This window comes from Solea solea, chromosome 18, assembly GCF_958295425.1.
Source record: "Solea solea chromosome 18, fSolSol10.1, whole genome shotgun sequence".
Taxonomy (NCBI): Eukaryota; Metazoa; Chordata; class Actinopteri; order Pleuronectiformes; family Soleidae; genus Solea; species Solea solea.
Window position 1 is genome coordinate 21,826,209 of NC_081151.1, and position 26,650 is coordinate 21,852,858.

Sequence of the window (26,650 nt, forward strand, 5' to 3'; positions counted from 1 at the left end):
TTTTTTAAAAAAAACAACAAAAAAATTACCTTGTCGATTTTACGTTCCCGCTTTTTTCTCCATAAGACTCCTCCGCTTCCCCGGTGGAGCCGTGTTCGTCGTCGTTCTCCACGATAACGTCGGCTCCAGTGACCGAGGTGCCCACGTTCTCCAAGCCGCGCTCCCCCATCACTCCTCCGGCATCGCGCTTCGAGTCAGCCGAGGTCTCTCCCGTAGTGCGGGCGCCGGGCTGCGGCTCCCACAGGACGGCGGAGCCCCGAGTGTGCGACGTCCCGAAACCGATGAGCGCGTTGAGCAGCAGCACCAGCAGGAGCACCAGGGAAATGCTCACGTTTCCAAAGTGAAGCCCCCTTTCCATTTGTAAGACTGGCACATCAGTGAAGTATGAGATTCACATGCCACTGGCCGGGTAAATGTTCACATTAAAAAGAAAGAAGGGGATGAATAAAACCGCGTGAACTTTAAAGAAAATAAAAGTCTGTTGTGGTGAGGAAAAACACCCATTCGGAGTGTGTTATTTAAGTAAACACAAACAGCCACTGGGAGACCATGTTATTCCCTTTATACTTCACTCGTCTCGCCTTGGTAACGCTAAGTCCCGCCTTGTTTCTACACCACGATTGGCCAGGGAACTGCACGAGCTCGTCAAAGCCGCCTTTCATTGGCCTACGTGACTGCAGGTCACGTACGCTGGCACACTAAGCAGAATGTGATTGCGTCATGCGCCTGTCACTCAAAAGGGCGGGCTCAGAGAGAGCCAGCCTCCCAAACAGTGTCCCCCATTGGTCGAGCCGCTGTCATTCGATTCAGCGCATGCGCGGTGGCGACTGCCACAAAACACAAGTAAAAAAAAGAAAAGAAAAATGTGACGCAAAATAGTCCCCGATGGCAAATCCTGTGGCGGAAGCACGCGATTGGCGGAAGACGTTTCTTTCCGTCCAATAGGAGGCGCAGGTCTCGTATGTTGCAACGCTATTGGTCCAGGTTTGTCCTCGTTGACTAATAATACGTGTTAGATTTGGTTTCTCAGCTGTCATTCATGAGCAGTTGTCAAGACAGCAGAAGTAAAAGCACCAACGTGGCTCCAATGTAAAGCAGAAGAGCACTTCCGGTTCCTGATCACGAGTTCTTTTTTCTTTTTTTTTCTTTTTGACTCGAGTATAAACAGAAATGACATAATTTGTCAGTGACTCTGCAACATTTCATGCTTTATTTATTAATTAATGTATATTAACGTGCTGTGATGTGATAGTAATATTAATTACACAACACTTTTATTTGCGAATTTAGTGACTTAGTTACCTTTACCCATGTCACTTTACTGTTAATATGCATTCTTACAAGTTAAGTTAATATTCCATCATGAATTGAGTTGCTCTATATAAAAGGCATTGTGCATCCTTGTGTTTTCTATAATGTATGTATGTGTGTATATATATATATATATACATATATATTACATATATACACATATACATATATAAATATACATATATACATCTATATATACACATATACACATATATATATTTATTTATATTATTTAGAAGCACTGCTGAAAATGAGCACAAACTTTCAATAGATTAAAAACGGAAAACTGCATTGACTTTCTCTTTCTCGGAAGTCCCCGACAGCTGAAACAAGGTGTTTGCATTTCTAGCGCCCCCAAGCGGCCACAAAGGACAACGGCAAACTCAGATTCTGGTGTGAAATGTGGTGAAAAATAAATGTATATGCATAAAAAAGTTAAAAATGACCTGTGCAGGCAGTGTTTCTAAGATGAACTGTTATTATCAGTTAAGACTCATTAGAAATAGAACAAAGAGAGACACACTGGTTTCATTTTTGGTCCTGTATTGTTTGGCAAAGAAAATAGTACAGTTACAGCAAAACAAAAAAAAAAAAAAAAAATCAGTATCACAGTGACATGGTTTTTGCATTTGAAGATACTCATGTATTTATTGTGTATTGTTTTTTCATTTTTCAACATTTCTTTTGTTCTTCCACTTACATTTCATGGCTCTCTTTTAAGATTGATGGCAAATTATTGTGAATTTCTAATTAATTCTCTTTATCCTTGATGAGCAGCCAGGTTTCGATCATATTTTCTAACCTAAAACAGCTCTCCCCTTCATTTTTGTCACTGCTTTGGCATGCAAAGGCACATGAGTTTTACACGTAGTATTTCTGGTTTTTCTATATGCGCTACATGATTCGTGTTTGTTTTAAATAAGTCACTTAATGCATGGGATTTACAGGCACAGGAAAACTAGGTACAGTACATGCATGACCTTACTCAAATACACAGAGACAGGGAGCGTGTGAGAACTTTAACCCCGCTGCTGACTCGACTACAGCCCAAAAAAAAGTGGTGATGAAACTGAGAGGAAATCACAAATGTTTCCCAAACTCTTTCGTCATCCAGAGCAACGGAACTCTTGACAGCGGTTCCAGAATCTGAGCGCAGATGTCTTCAGCCTTGACTCCACTGCTGGATGTCTTATTTTGCAGATGATAATGGTTTGATGTACGATTATGACTTCTTTTTCTTTTTTATTTAAATGTTTTTTTAACAGCGTCATTTCATTTCAATAGGATTTATATTATAATCGTAAGGCACGCGCTAGCTTCACAGTGCAGTGCTGTGATTCAGAGAACCACAGCACTGCAGGCTTTTAGGCAAACATGCTCATGACAGGAAGAATCAACAATAACAAAACTAAACAAAAACAGTGTAACAGAGACTTGATTTCACTCATCGGGCACTTTAAAAAACCTTGCAGAGCCAGACGTACCGACTGCAAGATGAGGGAAATCAAGTGAGGGTGCATTGGTGGCTGGTTTGGAGATGAGAGGCAAAAAAACTTCCCTGCGACGGTCTCGTCCAGTTCAGACCGAGACGAGAAGACGCGGCACTTGTGGGCAAAGTGAGGTCAGTGGAGAAGAAGGACGGCGGTGAGAGCAGTCAGTTGACCGGAGGATCCCGGACCTGCACGCTCCCGTCCTCCATCCCAAAGTAAGCGCGCTCAGCCATGCCGACGAAAAGCCCCGTGTCCACGACACCTGAGGACGACACACAGAGGACAGCGTTGGGCCAAATCTCATTTTAAAAAGGACAGTTTGGAGGTTTTATTTATGTGTTTTTGAAGTGTAATTGTATGAGGAGAGAAAGATAAAACACCAAGGAAAACAGGTTCAAGTTCATCATCTTCTACCGCTTTACCCTCCACATGAAGGTCCAGGGAGCTGGAGCTAAAATCCACACAGATAGATCCTCTGTCGTACCAGGATCAAAACCAGTGACCTTCTCGCTGTGAGGCAACAGTGCTACCCACTGCACCACCCAAAAGGAGTTAATGGTCTCGCTCTCTAGTTTCAGCTCTTATTTAAGAGGTACGACAACTTTAGAAACACAGATTTCTGTCGCCCGTGAGCGTCTCTCACCTGGGATCATCTTGATCGCAGTGTTGACTTCCTTCCAGTTGTGAGCGCGCTCAAACTTCCAGTCCAGGAGGAAGTTGCTGTTATCCGTGACGACAGGACCCTGAGAGGAGACGGACACAGTTCAGATTCCATGTAGTTTTAAAGTCTCATGGACCAAGAACTCTCTGCCAGGACATTCTGCACTTACTGCTTTACTGACAGCCATGCGCAGGTTGACCTCTCCGCCAAAGCATTTCACAATCGCCCTGGAAACGGGAACGTACGCCATCGGGATCACTTCAATAGGAACTCCCTTCTTCCACTGCTCACCCAAACTCTTAGAGTCCTTCCTGCAGAGAAACAAAGACGTGACATTTAACCTCCTACAGAGTAAGGTTTTTCTAGAAAAAACACCTACAACAAACAACTAAACACAGTTTTTAACAAATGTTTCATTAGAAACACAAAATAAATCTACTTTTTTTTATATTTAAGTGACAAAAAATGCCACAGACACATTTTCAAACGTCTCCATGCTCAATCCTCCAAAACTCTGGATCATATTGGGAATTTTTTGTCATTTCTGCATCTAAACTGTCACAAAAAGTGCTAAAATCGAAAAGATTTAACATTTTTTAACCCCAAACAAAACATACATTCTCATTCAAACATTACAGAGAAGATTCTGTACTTTTTCCGTTGAGGTAAACGACTGGAAACAAACCTGAAGTCTGCGATGACGACGAAATGTTTGGCGCAGCCCGCTACGATCTTCTCCTGCGTCAAGCAGCCGCTGTGAGGCGGAGAGAATCCGTGAGACAAGAGAAGAGGAGACAGACAGCTGAAGCCCGTGCCCGTCTCGTACTCACCCGCCACCTTTGATCAGCGTCAGGTCCGCGTCCACTTCGTCTGCTCCGTCGATCGCGACGTCCAGCTGTGAAGACAAGAGCAGCAGTGGGCTCAGTCCTTTCCACGCTTTTCTTAGGGTTAGCAGACACATTAATCAAAAACACTGGTCCCCCGCCCCTCTCTCGTTCCCACAGCTTTCAGACTCATTCGTGTAACAAACATCACGTTACCTCTGGGTGTCTGTCCAGATCGGACAGCGTGAGGCTGTGCTGCAGGATCAGTTGACGAGCCTGTGGGAGGAAACGCGGCGGCAGGAGTGAGATGGGGAAGACAGAGACGCCATTTACGTCCATTTGTGATATAAAATGAGTCGATGAATGTGTCTCAACCCTCTCTCAACATGGACTCACTTTTCTCTGCAATATAAATTGCAGTCGTTAAGAAATTAAACATATTCATACATGTGGACACACTTGTTGGCTACAAGGGGGGGGGAAAACATACTTTGGGGGCTCCATGTGCTACAAATACTCATCTATTTACTATCTTCTCTGCACTTTGTAAACACAGTCAGCAAATTCCAAAGAAGTCACATGACAGTTAATCACACAGAAGTGATGAAAGATGTGGTGTGTTCACGGACCATCCGAAAAGAGAGAATCCTACTGTTATTTCAGCTTCTCCCTTCCTTTGCTTATCAGGGAACATACACAGAGTGAGATTTAAAACTGTCTGCAGGTTTTGGGTTTTAACTAGACGAAAAAGATGTTAACAAAGAGTTAAAAGCTAAAACGTTTGATTAAATAGATTTATCAGTATTGATTTAATTAGAAACATCAGAATGAAGTGTCCCAAACTGACCTGAAAGGAGGTGGGCACACACACAATGTTGAGTTTCTCCTGACGTACTCTCTCCGCTGCAACAAATAACAACAGGAGGATCCTGATGTGAATTTGAGTTAACATCTATAAAAAGGTTCAAACTCTGCTTGTAATGTTGTCATTTTTCAGACTCACAGTGGTTTTATACTCACCTAATCTGTCCACGGCGTAGACGATGGTCGACCCACTGCCCACTCCAACCACCTGGTTGTTCTAGGAGACACAGGAAATGACGCCTCAAACATACATTACCGTGAATTAACCTGAGTCCCAGACATTAATTCACTCACCCTCTTTATCCTACTGATTATTTGAAAAATAATCAAATCCAAGCCTGCTTAAGTTGACATTAACTGACGAATATGACTTTATATGAACACTTTCTGACATTGGAGAACCAATCACACACTCTCCCTACACTAAAGTCTATTGAGAAAATCAGCAATTTCACATTATGACACACAGGAGTTGTTGATCCACTGCTGTATCAGTCAATACATTCAAATGTGTTTATTTTAAGTGTTTGGTGTTTAAAAAGCTTTATTCAGATCTTCATCAGTGATACAAACTTACCAAACATGACAGCAGTAGACCAGCAGCTCCTGTGTTCCCCAGAGCTTAATACAATGATTTATATATCCCAAAGGTGGTTTAAATTTGGTTTATTTTTTGTTTAGTCTTTCATTTCATTTCAGTTCAGTGTGTATGGTTTAGGTTTGCCTTTTTATTTATTGTTTTAAAACATACATTTGCAAGTAATTCCTGTTACTTTCACGTTAAAATAATAACAATAACAATAATAATAATAATAATAATAATAATAATAACTTTTGATGAAAAACTTGTAGTTTAAGTACAAAAGATTGCAGGAGGTTTACAATCTGTTTGGGGAAAAGGTAGATAAAATACAGCTAACGCCTGCTGCAACACACAGTTATGTACATGTAGTCCTTAAAGACGACCAAAGTAAGCCCACTATCCCGGGACAGACACGGGTTAGATAGCGGTGAAATTAAGCAGCGAGCTAAGCTAACGTTCTGGTTTGCGTTAGAGCTAACTTTACTAGCAAGGGAGCAGGAAGCTAAAAAGAGCTAAAGCCAAGCTAACGGGCTGCTAACGGCTGCTAACGGCTGCTGTTAGTACCTGGACGTGGTTGTCGACAGCGGCGTGCGCGGCCAACTTCTTCGCCTCCTCTGCCATGTTGTTAGCCGCTGAGTGAGCGAGCAGACGCACGTGTTTCAGGCTGGAGGAGAGAGGCGGAGACGCTGGCTGCCTCCAGGACGACGAGGCTGACGATGATGATGCTGGAAGAGAGGAGGTGGAGGAGGAGGAGGAGGAAGAAGAAGAGCGGAGTCCAGCTGCAGCTGCTGCGAGGTGACTGAAGGAGGAGACACGCCCCCGGAGACACAACATGACCCGGCCCACAACTCAGTGCTCACACGGACGGAGTGAGACGGACTCCGTACCAGCTCCATGGGCTGGAGCTGGAGCTCAGACACTCATTAACTGTGTGTTTTTACTGCAGACACTAAAGCTGAGTCACGTTCTGATATGACCTGTTTGCGTCTGTCTGCGCAAGTACAGCGCAACAGCGACACCGCATGGACAGTCGACAAGGTTGCACTCAGAAAACATCACCTGTTTTTTGTTTTTCTATCTATCTATCTATCTATCTATCTATATATATATCTATATATATATCTATATATATATATATAGATATATATATCTATATATATATCTATAGATATATATAGATATATATATATATCGGGACTGGTGTGTTAAACTGCAATAATCCAACAGGTGTACCTAATACACTGACAACTGAGTTACACACGACTGTTGCTTTTCAGAGCCTACTGGTGAACTGATGAAAACCAAGTTCATCCTGAAGGTGGCGCCAGAGGAGCGGCAAATTGTCCATATCAATGCATTGGGATTTTTATTTTCTTCCAAATGTTGCCAAACATAATTTTTTTCTTTCTGTTTTAAAGACATAATTTCCCACATACATCTCAGTTGTAATTTTCAATGAGTTGCCCCTGAAGTCATGATTCCACAGTGGCAACTCTACTATTGTTGTGTCCAATCTCTCTGTTAATTCAAGGACTGTCTGTGGGAGGGTTAGGCTTCAAACTTGGCAGGTGACTCACTTGGGTCCTCTGTCCACACTCCAGCCCAGTAGGTGGCAGTAATGCGTCTGTAAGCTGATTTCCAAACCCCAACAGAAGAAGATTGAACTGCATTGAAGGACCTTTGAACTGTGGAACCTTTGAGAACTTTGAACTGTGATTAAGAACTTCACAATTCCAAGTTGCAATTCATTTGTTTTTACTCAATTGTATAATGTGTTATGTTCACAGTTAATAAATAATTTATGTAAATAAGTTTGAATGAATTAAAAAATTGAACCAAAATGGCTGCTCTGAGCATCAACAGTGTGAAAGGAACCAGATAAGCTAGCTAGTTTGCAGATTTAGCAGACACGCTAACATTAACCGTCAAATAATCTGACTTGTGAAGTTCTGTGGAAACTCAAACGCACTTAATTCAGGTCCGGTGAGATTTAATTCCCAGTTCTAATTTAGGAGACTATCAGAACAGACGATAAGCATCCCCAACATTTGTGATATCTGAATCAAAATGGCTATAAACTAGATAAGCTAGCTAGTTTGCAGACGTAGCAAAGACGCCAACATTAACTGCCAGAATAACCTGATTTACTCAAACGCACTTAATTCAGGTTTTAAAATTTAATTCCCGGTTATAATTTACGAGACAATTGAAACGTCTAGCATCTTAGCATCTCGACATTTTGTAATATTTTATAAAATAATCTTCGTCTACACAATAAAAGCAAGCAAACAAGAATATTTACATCACTACTACTTTTTTTTATTTGGCAAACAGCTTGAGATAGTCTCTTTTTCAATGTACAGTATATATATACATATATATATATATACTATATAGTAAACCAACACTTTTTGTCTGATAACCATTTTTTTCTCCTTTTTACATATTACAGCTTACAAATATAGCTGATCTTTTTGACAAAATTACAGATTCTGTCCGACACCTAAATTAGTATGCTATATAAAAATCCACATCTTACATTCATGAATAGAAAAAGTAGGCTATATGAAATCAGGAAAGGAAAAACAAAAACAAGAACAGAAACGGAAACATCACATTGTACGCAACATTATCTGAACGAAAATCCAATCAGGAGGAGGGGAAGTCAAGTTTTCACAAACAGAGCTCGAAGTCTTTTCGCTCTGAATCCAACGTTACGACCTCTGAGAGGACATTTGTTGCTATTCCCCAAAAAAAACAAAGGAAAAATCATCGGCACAGAGAAGATATCGAGGAACAACAACAATACCGTCACATACGAAGGATGGTTTGAATCTCTGTACTCGGCCCAAACGTAGAAACTAATACCTTGGATTATTATAATGGATAGTTGATACAAACTAAACTGTACATATTACTTCGTAACTCACAATCTCTCTCTCTCTTTTCTCGCTTAAGGCTTCGTCCGAAGATTACGCTAACGTTAACGGGCCCGTCCGTCTGGACGTCTTTTCTCACATATTATCTGTCCGAAAGACAACGTGGAACAGAACTGCATGAGGGAGCTGCCATTTCTCGGAGATTTTGGGTAAGAAACTCAACCGTTGGTGATGATAAAGAAAAAAGAAAATCCGTTGACAGGCAAACTTGTTTTTCTCCTCCTCCATGAAAAGTTGCTGTCTTTTATTTAAAAAAACGAAAAGAAGAAGAAGAAAAATAAACCAAACAAACAAAAGAAAACAGCCGGCCTGTTGTTGCTTCACCAGTGAAGCTCTGGTTTATACACAGTATTGCTGGAATATTGAGCGCTGCATTCAGGTTATTGAGAGGTTTGACTCGCTACTTTTCTCTTTTTTTTTAATCTCTCTCTGTCTCTCTCTCTCTCTTGTGAAGGTTACATGTCCACTGGCATCACATTGTATCAAAAAACCCCAGATAAGACATGCTTTGAGCAAACTGATGCTTATAAATCTTATATATTTATTCTTTTTTTTGTTTTTTTTTTTGTTTTGTTATTATTATTATTTTTTTTTTGTTGTTGTTGTTGCACTGTAGATAACAAGATAACCGTAATAATCCAGACATCTGGATTATTTTTAATACATGACAATGTTTGCAAGCATCGACCTAATCATAGAAACACCGAAAAAACAGAAAACAAGACCGGATTATTCTAAAACTCATCTCTGAACACTTGGTCAATAAAATAATAAAATATAGATGCATTTCTGTTGAATCCAAAACCTGCAAATGTTTCTTTTTTTAATTAAATATATATATTTTTTGAACCTTAACTGAACCTCCTCTTAACGAGCAATGCACCAGAACTGTGTTAGAGCAGGAGGGGATTCTGATATGTTGTAAACACTGCAGCAAAGGAACACGTTAAAGGGACAGTTTGGGTTTTTTGTGTGGTTACACGAGATGCTGACATAATTATGTCAGTGCCGCCTGCTCTGTGAGCGCCCCCTGGGCCAGGAACCAGCTAAAGACGGGCTCGCACGCTCTCGAAAATGACTGGATTCCAGTGCAGAAACACTGAATACAGTGTGCCTGACTCTTCACCACAAGGGGGCGATACACCCACCTTTCTGCTTGTTATTATTACACTGTTTCAGATAAAGCATGTGGCTATTTTTAAGCATGTCTTCAAGCACTCTTTGACTTAAAAAATATCACTGAGCATAAAATCCGTTACAGCGTTAGCCCGGAAAAAGCTAACGAGTCTAAAAATGTGTTGTTGTTTTATTCTTGTGTATATGTACGGGCGTTTTCGGACACTTGCGAAAAAATAGCCGGGGGTTTTTGTGGCACACGTACATACATACAAACATGTACTAGCATGCGGAAGTAGCTCAACTCCCAATCAAGTAATGTGGGGTGTGTTAGTCTGACTTTGAGAAACTCCATTAAGTCGGACTAACGTGTTTACATGTATTTTAAAGTCCGGCTTTGGTCATAAACCAAAATAAATATAAATATGTTAAGAATATCTGGTTCCTGGTGAAGAGCTGAGTCCGTGCTGCTCATACGTCAGTACCTCATGTATCCACACTTCAAAAAACAAACAGACAAACAAACAAACAAACCCTGAAGTATCACTTTAAAGACGTTAATGACACATTTCAAATACAAGGAAACTGTGGAATGCAGAGGATGAGGAATGACTCATTATTTTCTAGTTTGGGGGCTAAACACAAAATAAATCTTTTTTGTTTACTTAAAAGATAAAACTTTCATTATGATAAATAAAAAATTATATTTCAATTTAACACCTCATATATATATATATTTGGATATATACTGTCTTAATATATTCTAGTTTATTCATAATTTGAATATAATAAAGATTTGACTGTATGTTTTGGCTTGTGCTGTCGTTCTATATAATTAAATGTAATACATATGAGGAATGTGTTTTCTAGTCCACCTTAATAAAAGTCTCCTTAACGGACGCTGCTGGCTTTAGCTGGAATAACGTACATGTGCGTGTTTAAGAGGGAACCGCGTGTAAAAGGTGCAGGAATGTAACTTTGTTTTGTGTGTTTCTTTTTTTAAACGCTGCACAAAGACAGACATATAAAAGGTTAAGTATTTACTTTACAGTGGCAGGAATGGGATTTTATCGACGGTTAAATTTACAAATGCAAACGTGGAAATTCACTCACGAAACACAGTGACAGGCAAAAATGTTGGATGACGTTTGTAAATGTGACCTTTTCTCAGTGCCGTACAATACACACTGGCAGAGCTTTGATCACGTACTGGTGCTTTAAAGGGACAGTTCAGGTTTTGTCAAGTGGGCTCGTATAGCGTGGATCAGGTGATAACATGGCTGCCACGAGGAAAAAAACATGATCCGGTGCTTTTTTCTCACCATTAGAAGCTTTTTTTACCACAGGAAACTGAACTTGGTGTCGCTTTATAAACCGCCAACTCCCCTGCACCAAAGTCCATTGAGAAAATCGTCGATTTTCCATAGCAGCACGCAGGAGTTGTTGATTCGCTGCTGCCTCTTTCAGCAAGTTCTAGCATATTATTTTCCCAAATTCTGCAACTGAAATCCTTTATTCAGATCGACCAAAGCGACAGAAACGTATCAAACGTGTCAGCGGGAGATCAGCGACTCCTGTTCCCCAACGAGCTAAAAACGCTGGTTTTCTCTATGGACTTTGGTATGGGAGAAAACCTCTGTGCGTTTCCACCAAAATTACTTAAAAACTTGAAGCCAGTGCAGCTGCAAACTACCTTTAAACAACAACTATTATAAGAAGACAAAGAAAGAAGAACTGATTCTTTGAAAAAAAAAAAATACGGCGCAACACAAAGGGACGTACGACGAGGTACCGGGAATGACTTTCCCACAGTGAATAACTGCTGGAGGAAAATGGACTAAAGTGGCACAAAACTTCAGTTTCCTGTCATAAAAGGGTTGTTTAACAGTGAAATAAAGCAGAAATGCTTGTAGCCATGACACTGGTTATAAAAACAAAAAAAAAAAACCTAAACCATCCCTTTAAAAACACAGGCGCACACACACACACACACACACACACACTGCAGTGAGGGTGACGCAAAAGAGTGAGACAGAAAGCAAAGGTGTGAGAGGAGAACATGGAGGTATGTGGCACTGGACAACCTGACAGGGGTCAACAGGGAGTTCTGGTCCGTCCTGGTTTCACAGCACAACTTTACCCCAGAGAGATGCCGTCCGTCCGTCCGTCCGTCCGTCCGTCCACAAATGGACAATATGTCCCGAGGCTCTCGTCGCTCGTCCTCACACAACTTGCTGTTTTTCCAGTGCTTCACCTGTGAGAATGTTCTTATCACATAGAAAAATCAAAACAGTCGCTATTTCTCCTTTTCTTTTTCTTTTTTTTTTGCTTCCGTACAGTTTGGCATTGAAAAATATGCTTTTTTCCCTCCCAAAAAAATCCTCATTCCTTTCTTTCTAACTTTCTTTTCTCGCTCTCTCTCTCTCTCTTTCTTTCTTTTCCTTTTTTTTTTTAAATTCCACACGTCTCTCTGTGGCTCCACAGCTCGTCTCCGTCCGCAGCTACATGTGTTGCGCGTCCATTATGTCCAAGTATTTGGCCTCAATGATACGAGGAAGCACGTTGATCCTAAACACGGGGGAGAAACGTGTCAGTTATTCAACACTTGCACCTGAAATCAGGGGAAAAGGGGAATCGGATAACCAAGTGTGTGTGTGTGTGTGTGTGTGTGTGTGTGTGTGTGTGTGCTGCTCTGAAAACCAAACCTTGACATGCAGAAATCATAACCAAGCGCTCATAAATATGTGAGGTCCCGCTCATTGAACTTTCGCCCATATCTATAAATAAAGTTTACTCACTTTTCTCAAATCCAAACCTACATTATTTATCTCACTGGTGTGAGGCTCAGAAGCAAAGTCAAGGAGAGGGTGGTGAATAATTCTGTCATTCTACACATATCATATATATATTTATATATATATATATATATATATATATATATATATATATGCCACTGATTACACATACACACACACACACACCCCTAATGTACTATTATTATTATTATTGTTATAATAATAAAAATATTGTTCACACTTGGTAAAATAAGTGTAAATGACCCGCGGGCTGCGAGTTTGACATCCCTGGATTATTGGATTATCTGCTAAATTATAAAAAAGTCCATCAGTTCTTGTGACTATTTGTAATACGATACATTAAATAATGAAAGAATACAAAACTCATGTTTTTACTAATGATTGCATTTCTAAAAACAAATCTTTCTACTCTAACAACGACCTCATTTGTGTTTGCATGTGTGTAACAGTGAAGACATTTACGTGGTTTCTTGAATGCGTCTTGAAGCTGCATCTGCTCTCATGTGCTAGAGTTTAGAATATTCAGCCAATAATATAAAACCACTGAATTTATATCATTTATCATCCCTGCTCTGCTCCCTTAAAGGCACAGTGTGTCAAATTTTGCAACATTCATTTGTGATGTTCCATGTTGCAGCTGAATATACCTCACCTCACCAAGTGTGTAGCCTTCAGTGAGCATTATAACTCAAAAAGATGTTTAGTTTGTCCCTTGTGGGCTACTGTAAACACATGGTGGCCTCTGTAGAGCTAAAACATTATGAAAAACAACAACTGATTGTTTATGGATCAAATTCTACACACTGGACCTTTAAAAACAAGCTTTTTCGAGCCATTTCCTTTTTAACATCCACAGGCAGATTGAGGTCAGCGCGCCGCTCTCGCTCCGTGAATGTCATCTTGGTTTAAAGCACTCGAAGATAATTATTATTTTTTTTTGGCCGGGGCCGGCCGTACCTGATTGGGATTAGCAGGATCATGAGCAGGGGGAAGATCATCTTCATGTACGGTATCGGGTACATGCCGAACGTGCACAGCACCAGCAGCTGCATCATCTGCAGGAAGGTGAAGTAGTGGATCTTCCTCTGCGGCACTTTGCGGATATAGTGGGTCGGCGGGTAGGACGTCTGCGGGGGACGAGGACACGTTTAACAATCCACGCTGTCATGAGGAGTCTCCTGAGTGAGCTTTGTTATTATTATTATTCATGTTCAGGCCTGGTATTGACATCATACTGAGAAATCCAATCAAAAGTTCCCTTTTCACAGCCTGAGTGCAGCTGCTACTTATTTAGAAAAAAGAAAAATCTAAATTTATAAAGACCCACAATAGTTGTCATTACTTTTTAACCCTTCTGTAATAAAACTGTGGACCGGCGATGTGTCCAGACTGTGACCCCGTCTTTCATGTAAATGAGACGCGTGACGTAACGAAGCTTTTCAAACTGTGAATAAAGAAAAGTGAAAAACAAACTTGAGTTTATCACATTCTCTCTGTTGCCGTGTCCTCTCACTGCCATTTGGGGGCACTGGCGTGTGAGGCAACCGAGACGAGGGCAGGACGAGTCCTCGTCCACTGAGACGGAAAGGACGTTGAATCAAGTGTGAAGCAAACGAGACGGAAAGTTATTTCCCAAGTATCTGAATTTGGTGTTTTAATTTGAATGTTAATGTTCGGCAGATGAGTGTCGACAGCTAATTCACCGACTGAGCTCTCTTCATTCACTTAAGCCCCGCCCGTCTGGTGTTGTCAGCAGATTAAAACAAACACCAAAAAAATGATATTCACAAATTTAGTTTGACTCGGGTCTGGCCGTCCAGCAGCGGGAGGGAGGGAGGACACGCGCTCGAGTGTTTGATCTGCACATGGACATATGGCGTCTCTCTCACACACACACAGACAGACAGACAGACACACACAGACAGACAGGTGCTCACCTGCTCCTTGAGGAGCAGAGCCATGCGGTCACACATCTGGTTCCCGTCGATGGAGGTGAGGGCGATGTAGAGGAAGAGGCCGTACAGGACTGGCTTGGGGATCCACTGCAGAGGAACAGGCAGCAACAGCACGGACACGCCGATGAAGATGTTGGCGGCGAGGGACGTCAGCCGCGTCTCCTTCACCTGGACGATACTGAGGAGACACACACACACACACACACACGAATGGTTAGTGTGAAGCACACAACTGTTTCACACAATGACAGGATTATTATATTATTATTATTATTATATTAATGTCACTCATCGACCTCTAACCCTTACGCTGCTGAAACAAGTGAATTTCCCCAGATTAATAAAATTGGATCTAATCTAATGTAATCTAATCTGATCTAAACCCCATGATCATTTTTTTTTACTTTTTTCTTTAAGGCTTCTTTATTTTCTGTTACTTGTTATCTAATCTAATCTAATCTAAATTAAACTAATCCCCTATGATCTGCTGTAACAAGTGAATTTCCACAGATTAATAAAATCCCATCTAATATAATCTGATCATTTTAACATTTCTCTTTAAATCTTATTTACTTTGTGTTAGCTGTTATCTAATCTAATCTAATCTAATCTAATCTAATCTAATCTAATCTAACATAATCTAGCTACTACTAATTACTTAATTTAATCTAATCTATTCTAATACCTTTTTATCATTTTACCTTTTCTCTATAAATTTGATCTTGTCTGCTCTAATCTAATATAATCTGATCTATAACCCTTGAACTTTTCTCTTTAAAACATATTTATTTTGGTACTTGTCATCTAATGTTATCTAATCTACTGTAATCTATTCTAACCTAATCTAAACCCTTCTACTTAACATAAATATTTACTTACTTTCTGTTATTTGTTGTTTAATCTAAATGTATCTAATCTAATCTAAACCCTTTAATATTATTTATTTCTCCTGTTTCCTTCTGTTTCTTGTTATTTAATCTAATCTGTTGCATATTATTTAACTTTGCTCTTTAAAGTTTATTTACTTTCTCTTATTTGTTTTTAATCTAATCTAATCTGAACCCTTTCATATTATTTTTTTATATTAAAGTTTATCTATTTTCTCTTACATCTGTTGTTCCTTGTTTGTTATACAAAGTTGTGTTGTTTGTGTTTGTTAATCTCTCTTTTTCAATACAAAATAAAAGCTTTTTCAAAATTCAATTTTCCAAAATTTTTATGTCCAACCTTCACAGGTTGTTTTTTTTATTTTTTCCCCCACTCAAGGTCTTTTTATACTTTTCATTAAATATTTTTCGACGACGACGACGACGTCGACGACCTCTGATGAGAAGCTCTGCTCTTAAAGCAGCTCGTCTACATTTAACCCACTTGACCACTTATGGAATCCTGGATATGTGATCATAAGTGTCACGTCGCAGATATCTGCGCGGACAGAGTGAACTTGATCGTGTAATCTCTTAAAAAACTACTTCACCAACACACACACACACACACACACACACACACACACACACACACACACACACACACACTCCCCCTGTGGAGAAAATGGCTAGTTCCATAGTAATCATGCAATCAGTGAAAGAGCAGGATACAGTAACCCACCACACTAAATTACACACACACACGCGCGCACACGCACAAGCTCTGAAGAAGACCTTTAATTGAGCGTCTGATTAGCACCGGCGGGGTAACTCACGTCTCGTAGAGGTGCCCCCCCTCCACGCGCTGCTCCACAAAGGCCAGCTGGCGCACGTGGAGCGTGGAGTGGGGGAAGGCGGCGTGCATCCACGGCAACCCCAGCACCGACATCAGTATGTTAATGAGGCCGGAGAGCATCAGGTCCCAGTGATACGCCGTGCCCTTCAGCAACCTGAGGGAACAGAGGCGTCAACAACACAACTTCCTGTCTGCAGTTCTTGAAAAAAACAATATGAATATATCATATGTCATGTATAGTATTTATATTTTTGTTGGTTTTATCTTTCTTTCTTCTTCTTATTTATAAGCATACTGTGTTATCTTGCACTGTCAGAAGCTGAGAAACGTTGTTCCGCTTCAACGTGAGTGATTTTCACAAAAGCTACAAGCTGTAGCAACTGTTTTATATTTGTTTTGTCTAAATGTTAAAGATTTCCTCTGCTGGGTGGACGTCACATCGACGAGCCGCAGATCTGCTCTAAATCAGAGCGTCTAGAGGAAAATTGAGAAGAACAAGGTTAAAGCTCAACACTGGGGGTTTTTTTTGGCTCCAAGGCTTCGTCAAGAGTTTCCTGACTGAGACGATCGGACTCAGACGTCAAAGTTTCCGGCTCAGTTACTCACACACACACACACACACAGAGGGAGAGGATCCTGAACGAGGGGTCAGTGAATAAAGATGCCCGGTGGCTTTTTGAACAGACACAAAGGAGGAATTTACATATGGACAACCGAGCTACTCAATTCATCTAGAATTGGGACTCCAGGTTTCACACCGTCGCTGCCATTATCTGTAAAGACAGACGTGTAGTGAGAAATCTATAAATGAGATGATAGATTTGCCGCTATAGACGTCTTTTATTGTGTGCGTGGGTGAGTTCCAGGACGGAAAACTAAACCGGATCCTGCAGATGAAGCCAGGACGACAAGGATGTACATATATATATATGTATATATACATATATACATATATATATATATAAATATATACACACATATATATATATATATATATATACATATATATATATATATATATATATATACATATATATATATACTGTATATATTCAACTCACCAGTATTGAATCTAAGAATGTATACTGCCCACTAGTGGCCACAATATGTCACCAGTACACCTGTATTTTAACGTTGGTGATAATGGTGTTACTACAACAGCTCAATATTATCTTACTTGGTATAAAAAAAGTTTGAGAAGAAATATAAATAAGGTGATATAACGTCCTCATGAATGTAAAAATGGCGGAAACTGGTGGAAAGAATGTAACACGTCCAAATCCTGCACTTCAGGGTGAACGTTATATGGGGCCCACTTTTTAAAGATGGAAAATGTATTAAAACTTCACTTTTAAGCATGTTTTTTTAAAACATATACACATAAATGTCACATACAATTCAGACAATTTTATTTAGGGGGGCCCGAAAGAAATCTCCCACGACCCATCTGCGGGTCCCGACCCAATGTTTGAGAACCACCGGTTTATCGCAGAATCCTCGTATCAGAAACATAAATGTGATTCATTTATGAGTTTATATTGAAGTTCGATTCCTTATGTTTACTTTAAATCAGGTGAGTTACAGTAACGTGGTTCCGTTGACGCTCGTACCTGTTCTCCGGCGCGTTGGTCAGCGAGACCACGATGTTCTGGTCGATGAAGATGAGCAGGGCGAGCAGGAACCCGAGGCCCATGGCGCTGAGCACGTTCATGGCCGACAGGCGCTCGAACGGAGCCACGTTGAAGATTGGCCGGTCGTGAACTTTGAAGACTGGAACTATTTCAAATGACAACAGGAAAAAGTCAATGTTTGTTGTTCTTGGAGTGTTGTCGGAGGATAAATAAGTCGTGTGTTTGCTTTTAAAAGTGTTTCCAAAATTGTGGTGAATTACGTTTTTACAAGAGCAATCATTTCCTCAGAGTGGCTGGATTTTCTTTTGCTTTCTTTCTCTCGTTCTTTTCTTTTTTTTTCTTTAAAGAGCCTGGTATCTCATTTAAGACTGTGTCTCATTCACGGCTGAATTAAGTGCACTTGGTTAAATTCTGGAAGCAGTGACAAAACAGTAATGGGTCTATTATCTTATGACTTATTGTCTGAAGAGGTAAAGGAATAGAAAATTAGCCAGGCACTTAAAAATTAAAATTCACTCGAGGGCTCGGCGCTCATCGCTGCGTTTCTGTGTCAAAAACCCCGGGGAACAGCGACTGCCTCTGCAACAATGGAGGCTGAGAATGAAGCTGAACAATAAGAGGATAAGAAGTGGAAATATCCACTGTGGGCTGCAAGTTTGACCCTTCAACAGGTTTAAAGTCCAAATGTTAATAACACTGAAAAAGACAAAGATAACAACCTCTTACTTATTATTTTTCACAACTTTACCTTCCCTTATTTTGTTTAAACACTACTTTATTTAAAATAATAACATTCAGGGTGAAGGATTGAAGTGATTTGAATTCAATGTGTCACATTCTAAGAGTTAAAATAAACATCATACACTCACGTTTCCTCTTCTTTACAAACGAAGTAAGACAACCTACTGTATATGTCCTCGTCTGAGTTATTCTGGGCACTCGGACTATTTGATATTGATGTTAAAATTCTCTTTTCAAGACAAATCTCAAGGGTAAAAAAGCCTTTGTTCATAAACCGCAGAGAGAAAAGTCGACTATAACGTCCTCTCTCCAAGGATTGAACACATGTTTCCCCCCTTTGCTTTTAATACAGTGTGACATGTTGCTCGTTTAATTGATTCATCTATTTAAATAGGGACACATTTAAGTGCTAAATTTAGAAAAGAGAATTGGATAAAGCTGAACATCAAAATGTATATTTCCAATATCTGACAATGATGCCAGACTTCTTGTACGTTATTTCTAGTGCCTGATTATAAAGGGAGGTTTAAAGAGCAGTGGACCCAGGACTGGACCATGGGGAACACCCAATTATTTTGTGTATTTAATGCTCTCTTATGCTTTTAAAGTGATGGTATTTTGGTCAGCAATCAGAAGCAGAATATTAATGCTGATCAAATCACAGAGTTGACAGAAAAGGGAGCTCCATAAGAGCATGTCTGGAAAAAAGCAGTGGACCCAGGGTTGAACCTTGGGGAACACCCAATTATTTTGTGTATTTAATGCTCTCTTATGCTTTTAAAGTGATGATATTTTGGTCAGCAATCAGAAGCTGAATATTAATGCTTATCAAATCCCAGACTTGACAGAAAAGGGAGCTCCATAAGAGCATGTCTGGAAAAGAGCAGTGGACCCAGGGTTGAACCTTGGGGAACACCCAATTATTTTGTGTATTTAATGCTCTCTTATGCTTTTAAAGTGATGGTATTTTGGTCAGCAATCAGAAGCTGAATATTAATGCTTATCAAATCCCAGACTTGACAGAAAAGGGAGCTCCATAAGAGCATGTCTGGAAAAGAGCAGTGGACCCAGGGTTGAACCTTGGGGAACACCCAATTATTTTGTGTATTTGATGCTTTCTTATGCTTTAAATGTGATGGTATTTTGGTCATTTTTGTGAATTTTAATATCAGTGTGGGGCAACTGTATGGTTTTAAAAAGTACACACAGACTCAGTATGAAAAACTGGAATAAAGCGCTCAGTCAAGCAACGAATGATACTTACGTGCAATGTCACTGAAAAGGTAGGAGCCGATGAAGGAGAACATGAGCACTGAGATCGGCAGGGCGCAGTCCGACAGCACCTCCCTCACTTTGGCATGCAGGAATGGACTGAGCGAGAGAGGGAGAGAAATAACAGAGGAATACAATTACTGTGGACAAGACAAGGACAATGCCTGCAATCCTGACACTGTTTAAGTACCTTGGTCTGCCTCTTGCTTACACAATCGAATCCAGCTCTGAGCTTGATTTGATTACCGGGAGCAATCAGAAGTAGAATATTAATGCTGATCAAATCACAGACTTGACAGAAAAGGGAGCTCCATAAGAGCCTGTCTGGAAATTTCCTGCGAGCTCCGTCACTCCTGACAATCTTTAGAGTCAAGGCCCTACTCAGCAGTAATCACGCTCCCATCCAAACATGATTTAAAACTCCTCCGGTGATTTATCTAAAGGAGTGCTGCAGCGCTGCAGCACGGCACATACCTCCTCTTGAATTGGTAGAGGGTGTAGCCCATCCATAACGTCCCGAGCATCAGCAGGAGGCAGAGGACGGGTCTCTCTCGAGTGCACTGGATGAGGGATTCGGGGAGGACGTTGAGCGCCAGCCCCCCGGCTAACTCACTCCTGTTTGCCGCCGACAGATCTCCACCCTGAGAGAAGGCGTCGACGGTTCTGTTATCTAACGTCGGGGCGTGGTAGTATCTCTGAAAGACTGAATCACAAACACCGTCTTAAGTGTGCGGCAGGGGCAAGACCGTAGAACCCCATAAGACGCTCTTGACTTATCGCACTTACAAGAGTAGGTTGGATGGACGGACAACCTGAAAACAATGCCTGCGAGTTTGTTGGCAGGAATTAAACACGCTGCTGCCCAGAAATGTTTGTAAGAGTGGTAAATAACTTTCAAATATGCTTTAAAAATAAGCTAAATAAGTGCATTTTTGTACTCTGAAGCAGAAACGTGACGTGCTTTCTGGTCTGTAAAGGCCACTGTAGTTGAGGTGGGAGCAGGGGACTCCTCCATTTGTTAATTTGAGGTCTTACCATTAAATAAATGTCACTAATCCTTACACACTGCACCTTTAAAATTATATATAGCCTCATTATATATAGCCTCAAACAGGAGAACATTAACCTTGTTTGGGCTTGACAGTTAGAAGTTGGAGGCCAACTAAGTAAATGCAGAGGGAGACACGCTGAGTCATGGTTATGACCGTGGTCTTGTTGCTCTTCTACTGCAGTAAACAACAACAACCTGCCTCAAGTGTTTATGCTGTAGTTAAAATGCTAAAACCTACTTAATCTGGGTGAAATGTTGTTTGAAGAGGCAGCACAGGTGCGGGGCGGGGGATTAGACGGCAGGTTTGTATCCTGTTTGGTCTTTTTGTGTGGAAAATCGGCTCATTCTCATCTTTCCAAAAACACGCAGATTGGGGTTCGGGGAACTGGAGACGGTGAGTATAAATGCTTGTTTTTGGCTGGTCCTGTGGCAAGACGGTGACCTGTCCAGGTCTCGCGCTGCAACTGCCCCCGTGGCCATGAAAGGACGGTCGAATGTGTAGAAAGCGGTAGAAAATGGATGGATGGACGGATGTCAAGGCCAAACGAGGAGAATCAGGCTTGGACTGAATTATATTACTTCACCCATAACAGGTGTTAATCCTCCAGAGATGACTTTGATAGGCATGGGAGGGCACGAGATCCTGACTGCACAATCATACCGTTGATTGATCACGGTCTGTCCACAAGAGCAAAGTTTTTGTTTCATATCGGCTTTTTTTGTCCACTTTGAGGCGACGTTTTTGATTCAAGGCAAAATCTCAAAGACACCACCCTTGATATTTGGTGTATACCACCGATACGCTCCTTTGTGAAAACAATAATTCATAGCTCATAGCTCCACCTCTCCATGTCTTCTTCTCTGTTTTTGGTGTATTTTTTTTGTGGCAGCGTTAAAGCGCCGTGTTTAGAACTGTTTAGGAAGGTGTAGATCTAAAAAAGGCTAAAGCTAAAGATCGTATAGGGAAAAGATCTGTTTCTAAGGCACGAGTGCTCGCACCAACTCAGAGGAGGAGGAGTCTAAACGCAGCTTCCCTCCACAGTCAGTTCCATCGAACCAGGAGAAAGTTCGACACACTAAATGTCTTCATTTTACCCGAAATATTTTGGGTAGAAAAAAAAGTCACAGGTTAATATTATGGTAATGGCACATGAGCTGGAAGCGTATTTTTTACAAATTGTTTGTGAAAATTGAACTACTGCACCGGCAATCTCCAGAGCGGGACAGCGGCGCATTTGAAATAAATTACACTCTGCTATCGTCATCTCGAGTTTGTGGAAATTAAACTGTGTAAAATATTTATGATACAGTAAGATGAGATGCAGGCAAGGCGGCGGGGGTGGGGGGGTGGGTTGTCGCGGGTGATGCAACATGGCCGCAGGCCGGGTTAGAAATCTGGATGGATTAATGTAGAACACTGTATGTGTCTTCTGACCCAACAGAGGAACTGGTGTACTTTGTCTCTCTCTCTAAACCACTTTAGTGTCTGGACAGCTCCAGTTGTTTTCTCCTGATCAGATAAAGTGCTCACCTGCTTGACCTGCGCTGCTTCACAATGTGGCCGTCCAATCCTTCAATGGCCAATTCATAGTTTCTTTGTCCGTCTAAGTCTGTGGTACATGCAAACCCCTATGTGGACGCGGCCTACAATCTGTAACCATGAGGACCACACGCATTGACCGACCACGCTCCAGGCCAATTTACTTGTTATTGTAGCCCTTCTGCTTCAAGGAGTGAACATTCCGAGATGGTCCTCTGCAGTACTGTCATTTCAAACCAGTGTATTAGTCATTATCTTGTGACTTCTGGCATCAAAAAGTCTTCTGCTCACAGAGAACTGGATGTTTTCTACCATTTTGTGCTACGTCATCTGGAGCTAAAGCCTGTGCAGCGGTGATAATGGAGTGGAGCACAATAACATTCTGATATATGCATTTGACTCATCGCGATCGTGAGTGTCAGCCATCAACGGTGACGCTAAATCCAATAATTTTTTTTTAACCGTGTTACGTAACTCATCAAAACATAATTTACCGTGAAAATGAGCAACTCAACATACAAGAAGTTTCTAAAAATGACAGAAATCCACTTATTAGGTGTTTTACTCGCACGCAATGTCACATGATCTGTCACATGACGTGTCACACACGTCGGGTACTTACTTTTCGCAGTGCCTTTCACCGCGTCCACCACAAACGCGATGGAAATGAACAGAGCGATGACTTCCTCTGTCGACCTGGAAAAATCCCAGGAACATGACACAAGTGACAACAGAGATTATTGTTGTGCAGCGGCGTAAAAAAAGAAACAGTGTAATCTGAATTACTACACCATATTCCCATGCTACTTTACATTGGTCCCGTGTCTTCTTTTACACTTTAACACAACTAACTGTGCAACACATTTAGTCCAGTTGCTATAAACTGTTTTCGAGTCAGTTCCCAGCATGATGGCACTTATTTGTGTCACATTAAGAGACTTCTTTGAGAAAAAGACATTGAAATAACAATATTTGTCATGAAATTTCACTTCATTTTCAAAATAAAAATGTTTATTTTGATATGGAATGATAAATAGGTCACAATATAGATGTATTTATGATGCAAAATGAATTTATTAATACACAAAAACGTTTCATTATATAAAATGAAGTATGAGTTAGAGTGTTGGTATCAACTGGTATCGCTAAAACTAGTTAGCACAAGATACTTTTGCATCCCTGTTTTTTTTTCTCTATTAACTTCCGACTTCTGACGTAAATGGAACGCACCATTAGAATCACCTGTTTAGCCTCGATGGCAGCTAGCAGCTAGTTAGCGATCGTTAGCCTAGCCACATTAGCGTGTGTGTAGCACATGGATAGTTTCTACTTAAAAAAAAACCTGGAACCATGTTTGTTTTTTTGTATAAATGTGTCACATTATTTAAAATGTCGGCTTGCTGCCTTCTGAGGCACAGTTTAATTTGAAATATGAAAAATAGCGACATAAATAAAGTTGTTAATATTATTGTTGTTATAAGTAGCATGAACGTGCATCAAAACCAGCTCGCAAAACACCACTTTGGGTCTCTGTATAATCTTTTTTTTTGTTTGTACTCTCCCTCTGGTACAGTAAGCGTTTTGTCTTTAAAGAGCTGCCCCATGTTAGTTTAGCTCAGAGGGGGGAACAAGTATGAAAGAGTTCTCTGTGACACACCAGGCGCTCCTGTCGAGTGCCAGTGATTTAGCGGCAGACACCGTCACGACCGCCCCAATTTAAAGCATTTTTCTGTTTGACAGAAGAGCAAGGCATGCCGACGGACACCGGCGGAAAATGTGAGAATTGATTTCGATAAATTGGACTGCGGTGGAATGAAAACAATTAATGTGAGCGTGCACCTTTTGAAGAGCTTCATGAGAAGGCTGACGTTGAATATCCCTCCCAGGATGAGAAAGAAGCAATTCCACAGGCCGATGCAGGCGTAGAAGGCCGGGAAGTCCAGGTTGTAGTCGTCACAGATTCCTCGGATCACTGTGGAACACGGTGCACACGTACGGACATATAAACACATGCTGGAAGAATCTGAGGCCATTTTTTTTTATCTTGGTTACAAATGTGCACTCACAACCTCGGGACTGTGTTTAAATCTTGATGATTGACAACCTTTTTTTTTTTTTTTGGTGTTGCTAATGAGGCAGCTGTAAACACGCCGTCCATGATTATAATGTAAACAGACACTGCAGAGAGACTGTTGGGGCTCATCTGTGTGAGAACGAGCTGATGACGAAGAGCGCCGGACCCAGAATATCATCCCAATCCACTCAAGTTCAAGCATCCGTCATTTATTTTGCGCTCTGTGAGGTATAATTTAAACCAATTAAATTAAAGTGGACTATGTTATAGAGCCATGGTTTCGAAAACTGTGGTACGTGTACTGTCAGTGGGACGCAAGCTTCCTGTGGTGGTACCTGGAGGAAATGATAATAATAATAATAATAATAATTAGAGTCACGTTATTTCTCCCTCCCTCTTAATCTAATGTCACTATCCCAGTGTGTGAAGTACGTGAGGAAGAGGAGGACAGTGAGAGAGCAAATTATCTTTGGTGGTAATAATAAAAAGGGGGAAAAAAAAGGGGAAGAAAATGTCATGTTTTCATTTAAGTCGTAAAACGTCTGTTTTCATCTTGAACATATTTGTGCATTGATGAGCTACAACTTGACAAACAAGCCATTGTTTTGCTCAGACGGGCTCCTGGAAATGCTCTCTAATTACCCCCATGAGAATGTGCTTCAGCACGGCTAAACACGGCGACTTCAAAGATCATCGCACAACTCTGGTATTAAAACTACACGTTGGCATCGGGGGTCGCTGCGTTCTCCTCGTCGGGGGCCCGATTCCGCAGCTTCCAGCCGTCAAGATCGTTTAAATTCCGACCAAGAAAACAGCACCGTTGGCTACAAAACATTTAGCCGTGGTTTGTGTGCTGCTGTCGCTCTGGATTGAATATAAAGTTAACATGTTCTTGCATGCGATGAGCTTGTTTCCTGATCTGTACGCCCCCTGAAAGTAACCCTTAATGATATAAAGAGGGGAAAACCTACCGCTGATGAAGATGGCGAGGGGGGCTGTGGTCAGAGGGATGACCAGAGGAGAGCCGGCGAATAACGAGTAGATGACCCCGCCGATGCTCTGGCCGATGATGGTCTTCCGAACATCTGTGCAGAGAGGACACACATGGAGGAAACACAGGTAGGAAAATGATGATTAATGTCTCCTTTATCCTTCTGTGGTGCGGAGGCCAGTGTCCAAACCATGAAAACCTTGGGATTATATAATTATATCATTATATAATATATTAGTTGAGTGATAAATTGTGCTATGAAAACATAAAAGATATTTTCAGCAGATGACTTGAATTGAAAAGTCTAAAGTCAGGTCGACGTCATTTCAACAGCACATTAAAAACAAAAAAAAAATGGTGTTTTACAAGGTAAAAAGAGAAATAAAGTAGTAGAGACTTCGAGTAGTGAGGTCTGTCTGGATTAAATCATGTCAAAGTGAAGGCCACGGAGAAGAGACACGGCCATTCTCCAATGATCGGAGTGTATCATCTGCATAGAAAAGAACTATACTGGTTGCTACCAAATCTTCCTCTTCTGTGTTTTTTGACAAAAAAATGATCAAATCAGAAGAAAACTATTGCAGGGTTCCCACACCTTGGTTGACATCAAATTTAATGACTTTTTCAAGGACTTCCCAGGACCAATTCCCTCAAATTCAAGACTGAATGTGCTGACACGGCTTAAGATGGGAGGACAACTTGTTTTGTAAGAGTGTCTTCGTCCATGATGGCATTTTCCCATCCCTCACGTCGCCATTTGCTCTCTCTTGCTTAACTTTACTCGCTCACTGTTCTGCACGGAATCTCACGTCAACGGCAGAGAGAGAGAGAAAGAGATAGTTTGTTCTGCGTAGGCCCGGCAGCTTTGGTTTTATAATGTATTATTTATGGCCAGGGACGGACTGGGACAGAAAACCTCAGCTGGTCAGGACTAAAACCTTGTTATTATGATATCTGACCCCAGATGTGAAAGAAAAAAGGCAGAATTTTTTCATTTGTTCACTCCTGCGTGGCTAAGATTTAAAAAAAATAAAAAAATCTTAACATGTTAAAAACAAGTTTGGACACC

The 26,650-nt window shown here is 40.9% G+C and overlaps 3 protein-coding genes across 7 annotated transcripts in view; all 3 read right to left on the reverse strand.

Moving 5' to 3' along the window:
* The window catches only part of eif2ak3 (eukaryotic translation initiation factor 2-alpha kinase 3), a 33,713-nt gene extending 33,034 nt beyond the window's left edge, over positions 1-679 (reverse strand). The window contains exon 1 of the mRNA XM_058615352.1: positions 30-679. Coding sequence (XP_058471335.1) covers positions 30-358 — 329 coding nt within the window. The 5' untranslated portion in view covers positions 359-679. The remainder of the gene's footprint in view (positions 1-29) is intronic.
* Positions 680-2,642: 1,963 nt separating this feature from the next.
* On the reverse strand, positions 2,643-6,687 carry rpia (ribose 5-phosphate isomerase A (ribose 5-phosphate epimerase)). Its single transcript, XM_058614712.1, has 9 exons — positions 6,298-6,687; positions 5,307-5,367; positions 5,134-5,189; positions 4,503-4,562; positions 4,293-4,357; positions 4,148-4,216; positions 3,632-3,773; positions 3,445-3,544; positions 2,643-3,063 (listed from the first exon to the last, which is right to left on the reverse strand). Exons 1-9 carry the CDS (start codon positions 6,565-6,567, stop codon positions 2,966-2,968), a joined length of 921 nt encoding a protein of 306 aa, XP_058470695.1. The 5' UTR covers positions 6,568-6,687; the 3' UTR covers positions 2,643-2,965.
* Positions 6,688-12,224: 5,537 nt separating this feature from the next.
* Positions 12,225-26,650, reverse strand: part of slc4a11 (solute carrier family 4 member 11) — a 103,035-nt gene continuing 88,609 nt past the window's right edge. For all 5 annotated transcript variants that reach the window (XM_058614706.1, XM_058614711.1, XM_058614709.1 and 2 more), the window contains 10 exons: positions 25,562-25,675; positions 24,356-24,488; positions 23,139-23,212; positions 20,400-20,628; positions 19,918-20,024; positions 17,892-18,057; positions 16,262-16,435; positions 14,542-14,737; positions 13,562-13,731; positions 12,225-12,356 (listed from right to left, as the gene is read on the reverse strand). In XM_058614706.1, coding sequence (XP_058470689.1) covers positions 12,290-12,356; positions 13,562-13,731; positions 14,542-14,737; positions 16,262-16,435; positions 17,892-18,057; positions 19,918-20,024; positions 20,400-20,628; positions 23,139-23,212; positions 24,356-24,488; positions 25,562-25,675 — 1,430 coding nt within the window. In that variant the 3' untranslated portion in view covers positions 12,225-12,289. The remainder of the gene's footprint in view (positions 12,357-13,561; positions 13,732-14,541; positions 14,738-16,261; positions 16,436-17,891; positions 18,058-19,917; positions 20,025-20,399; positions 20,629-23,138; positions 23,213-24,355; positions 24,489-25,561; positions 25,676-26,650) is intronic.

Bases quoted from the DNA above. Each gene is read 5' to 3' on its own strand.
- rpia (XM_058614712.1), bottom strand. From the start codon at position 6,567: ATGTTGTGTCTCCGGGGGCGTGTCTCCTCCTTCAGTCACCTCGCAGCA. The intron at 5,368-6,297 runs GTACTAACAGCA...TGTGTCTCCTAG, and splicing joins CTGTCGACAACCACGTCCAG to AACAACCAGGTGGTTGGAGT. The intron at 4,563-5,133 runs GTCAGTTTGGGA...TTCCTCCCACAG, and splicing joins GTGTGCCCACCTCCTTTCAG to GCTCGTCAACTGATCCTGCA.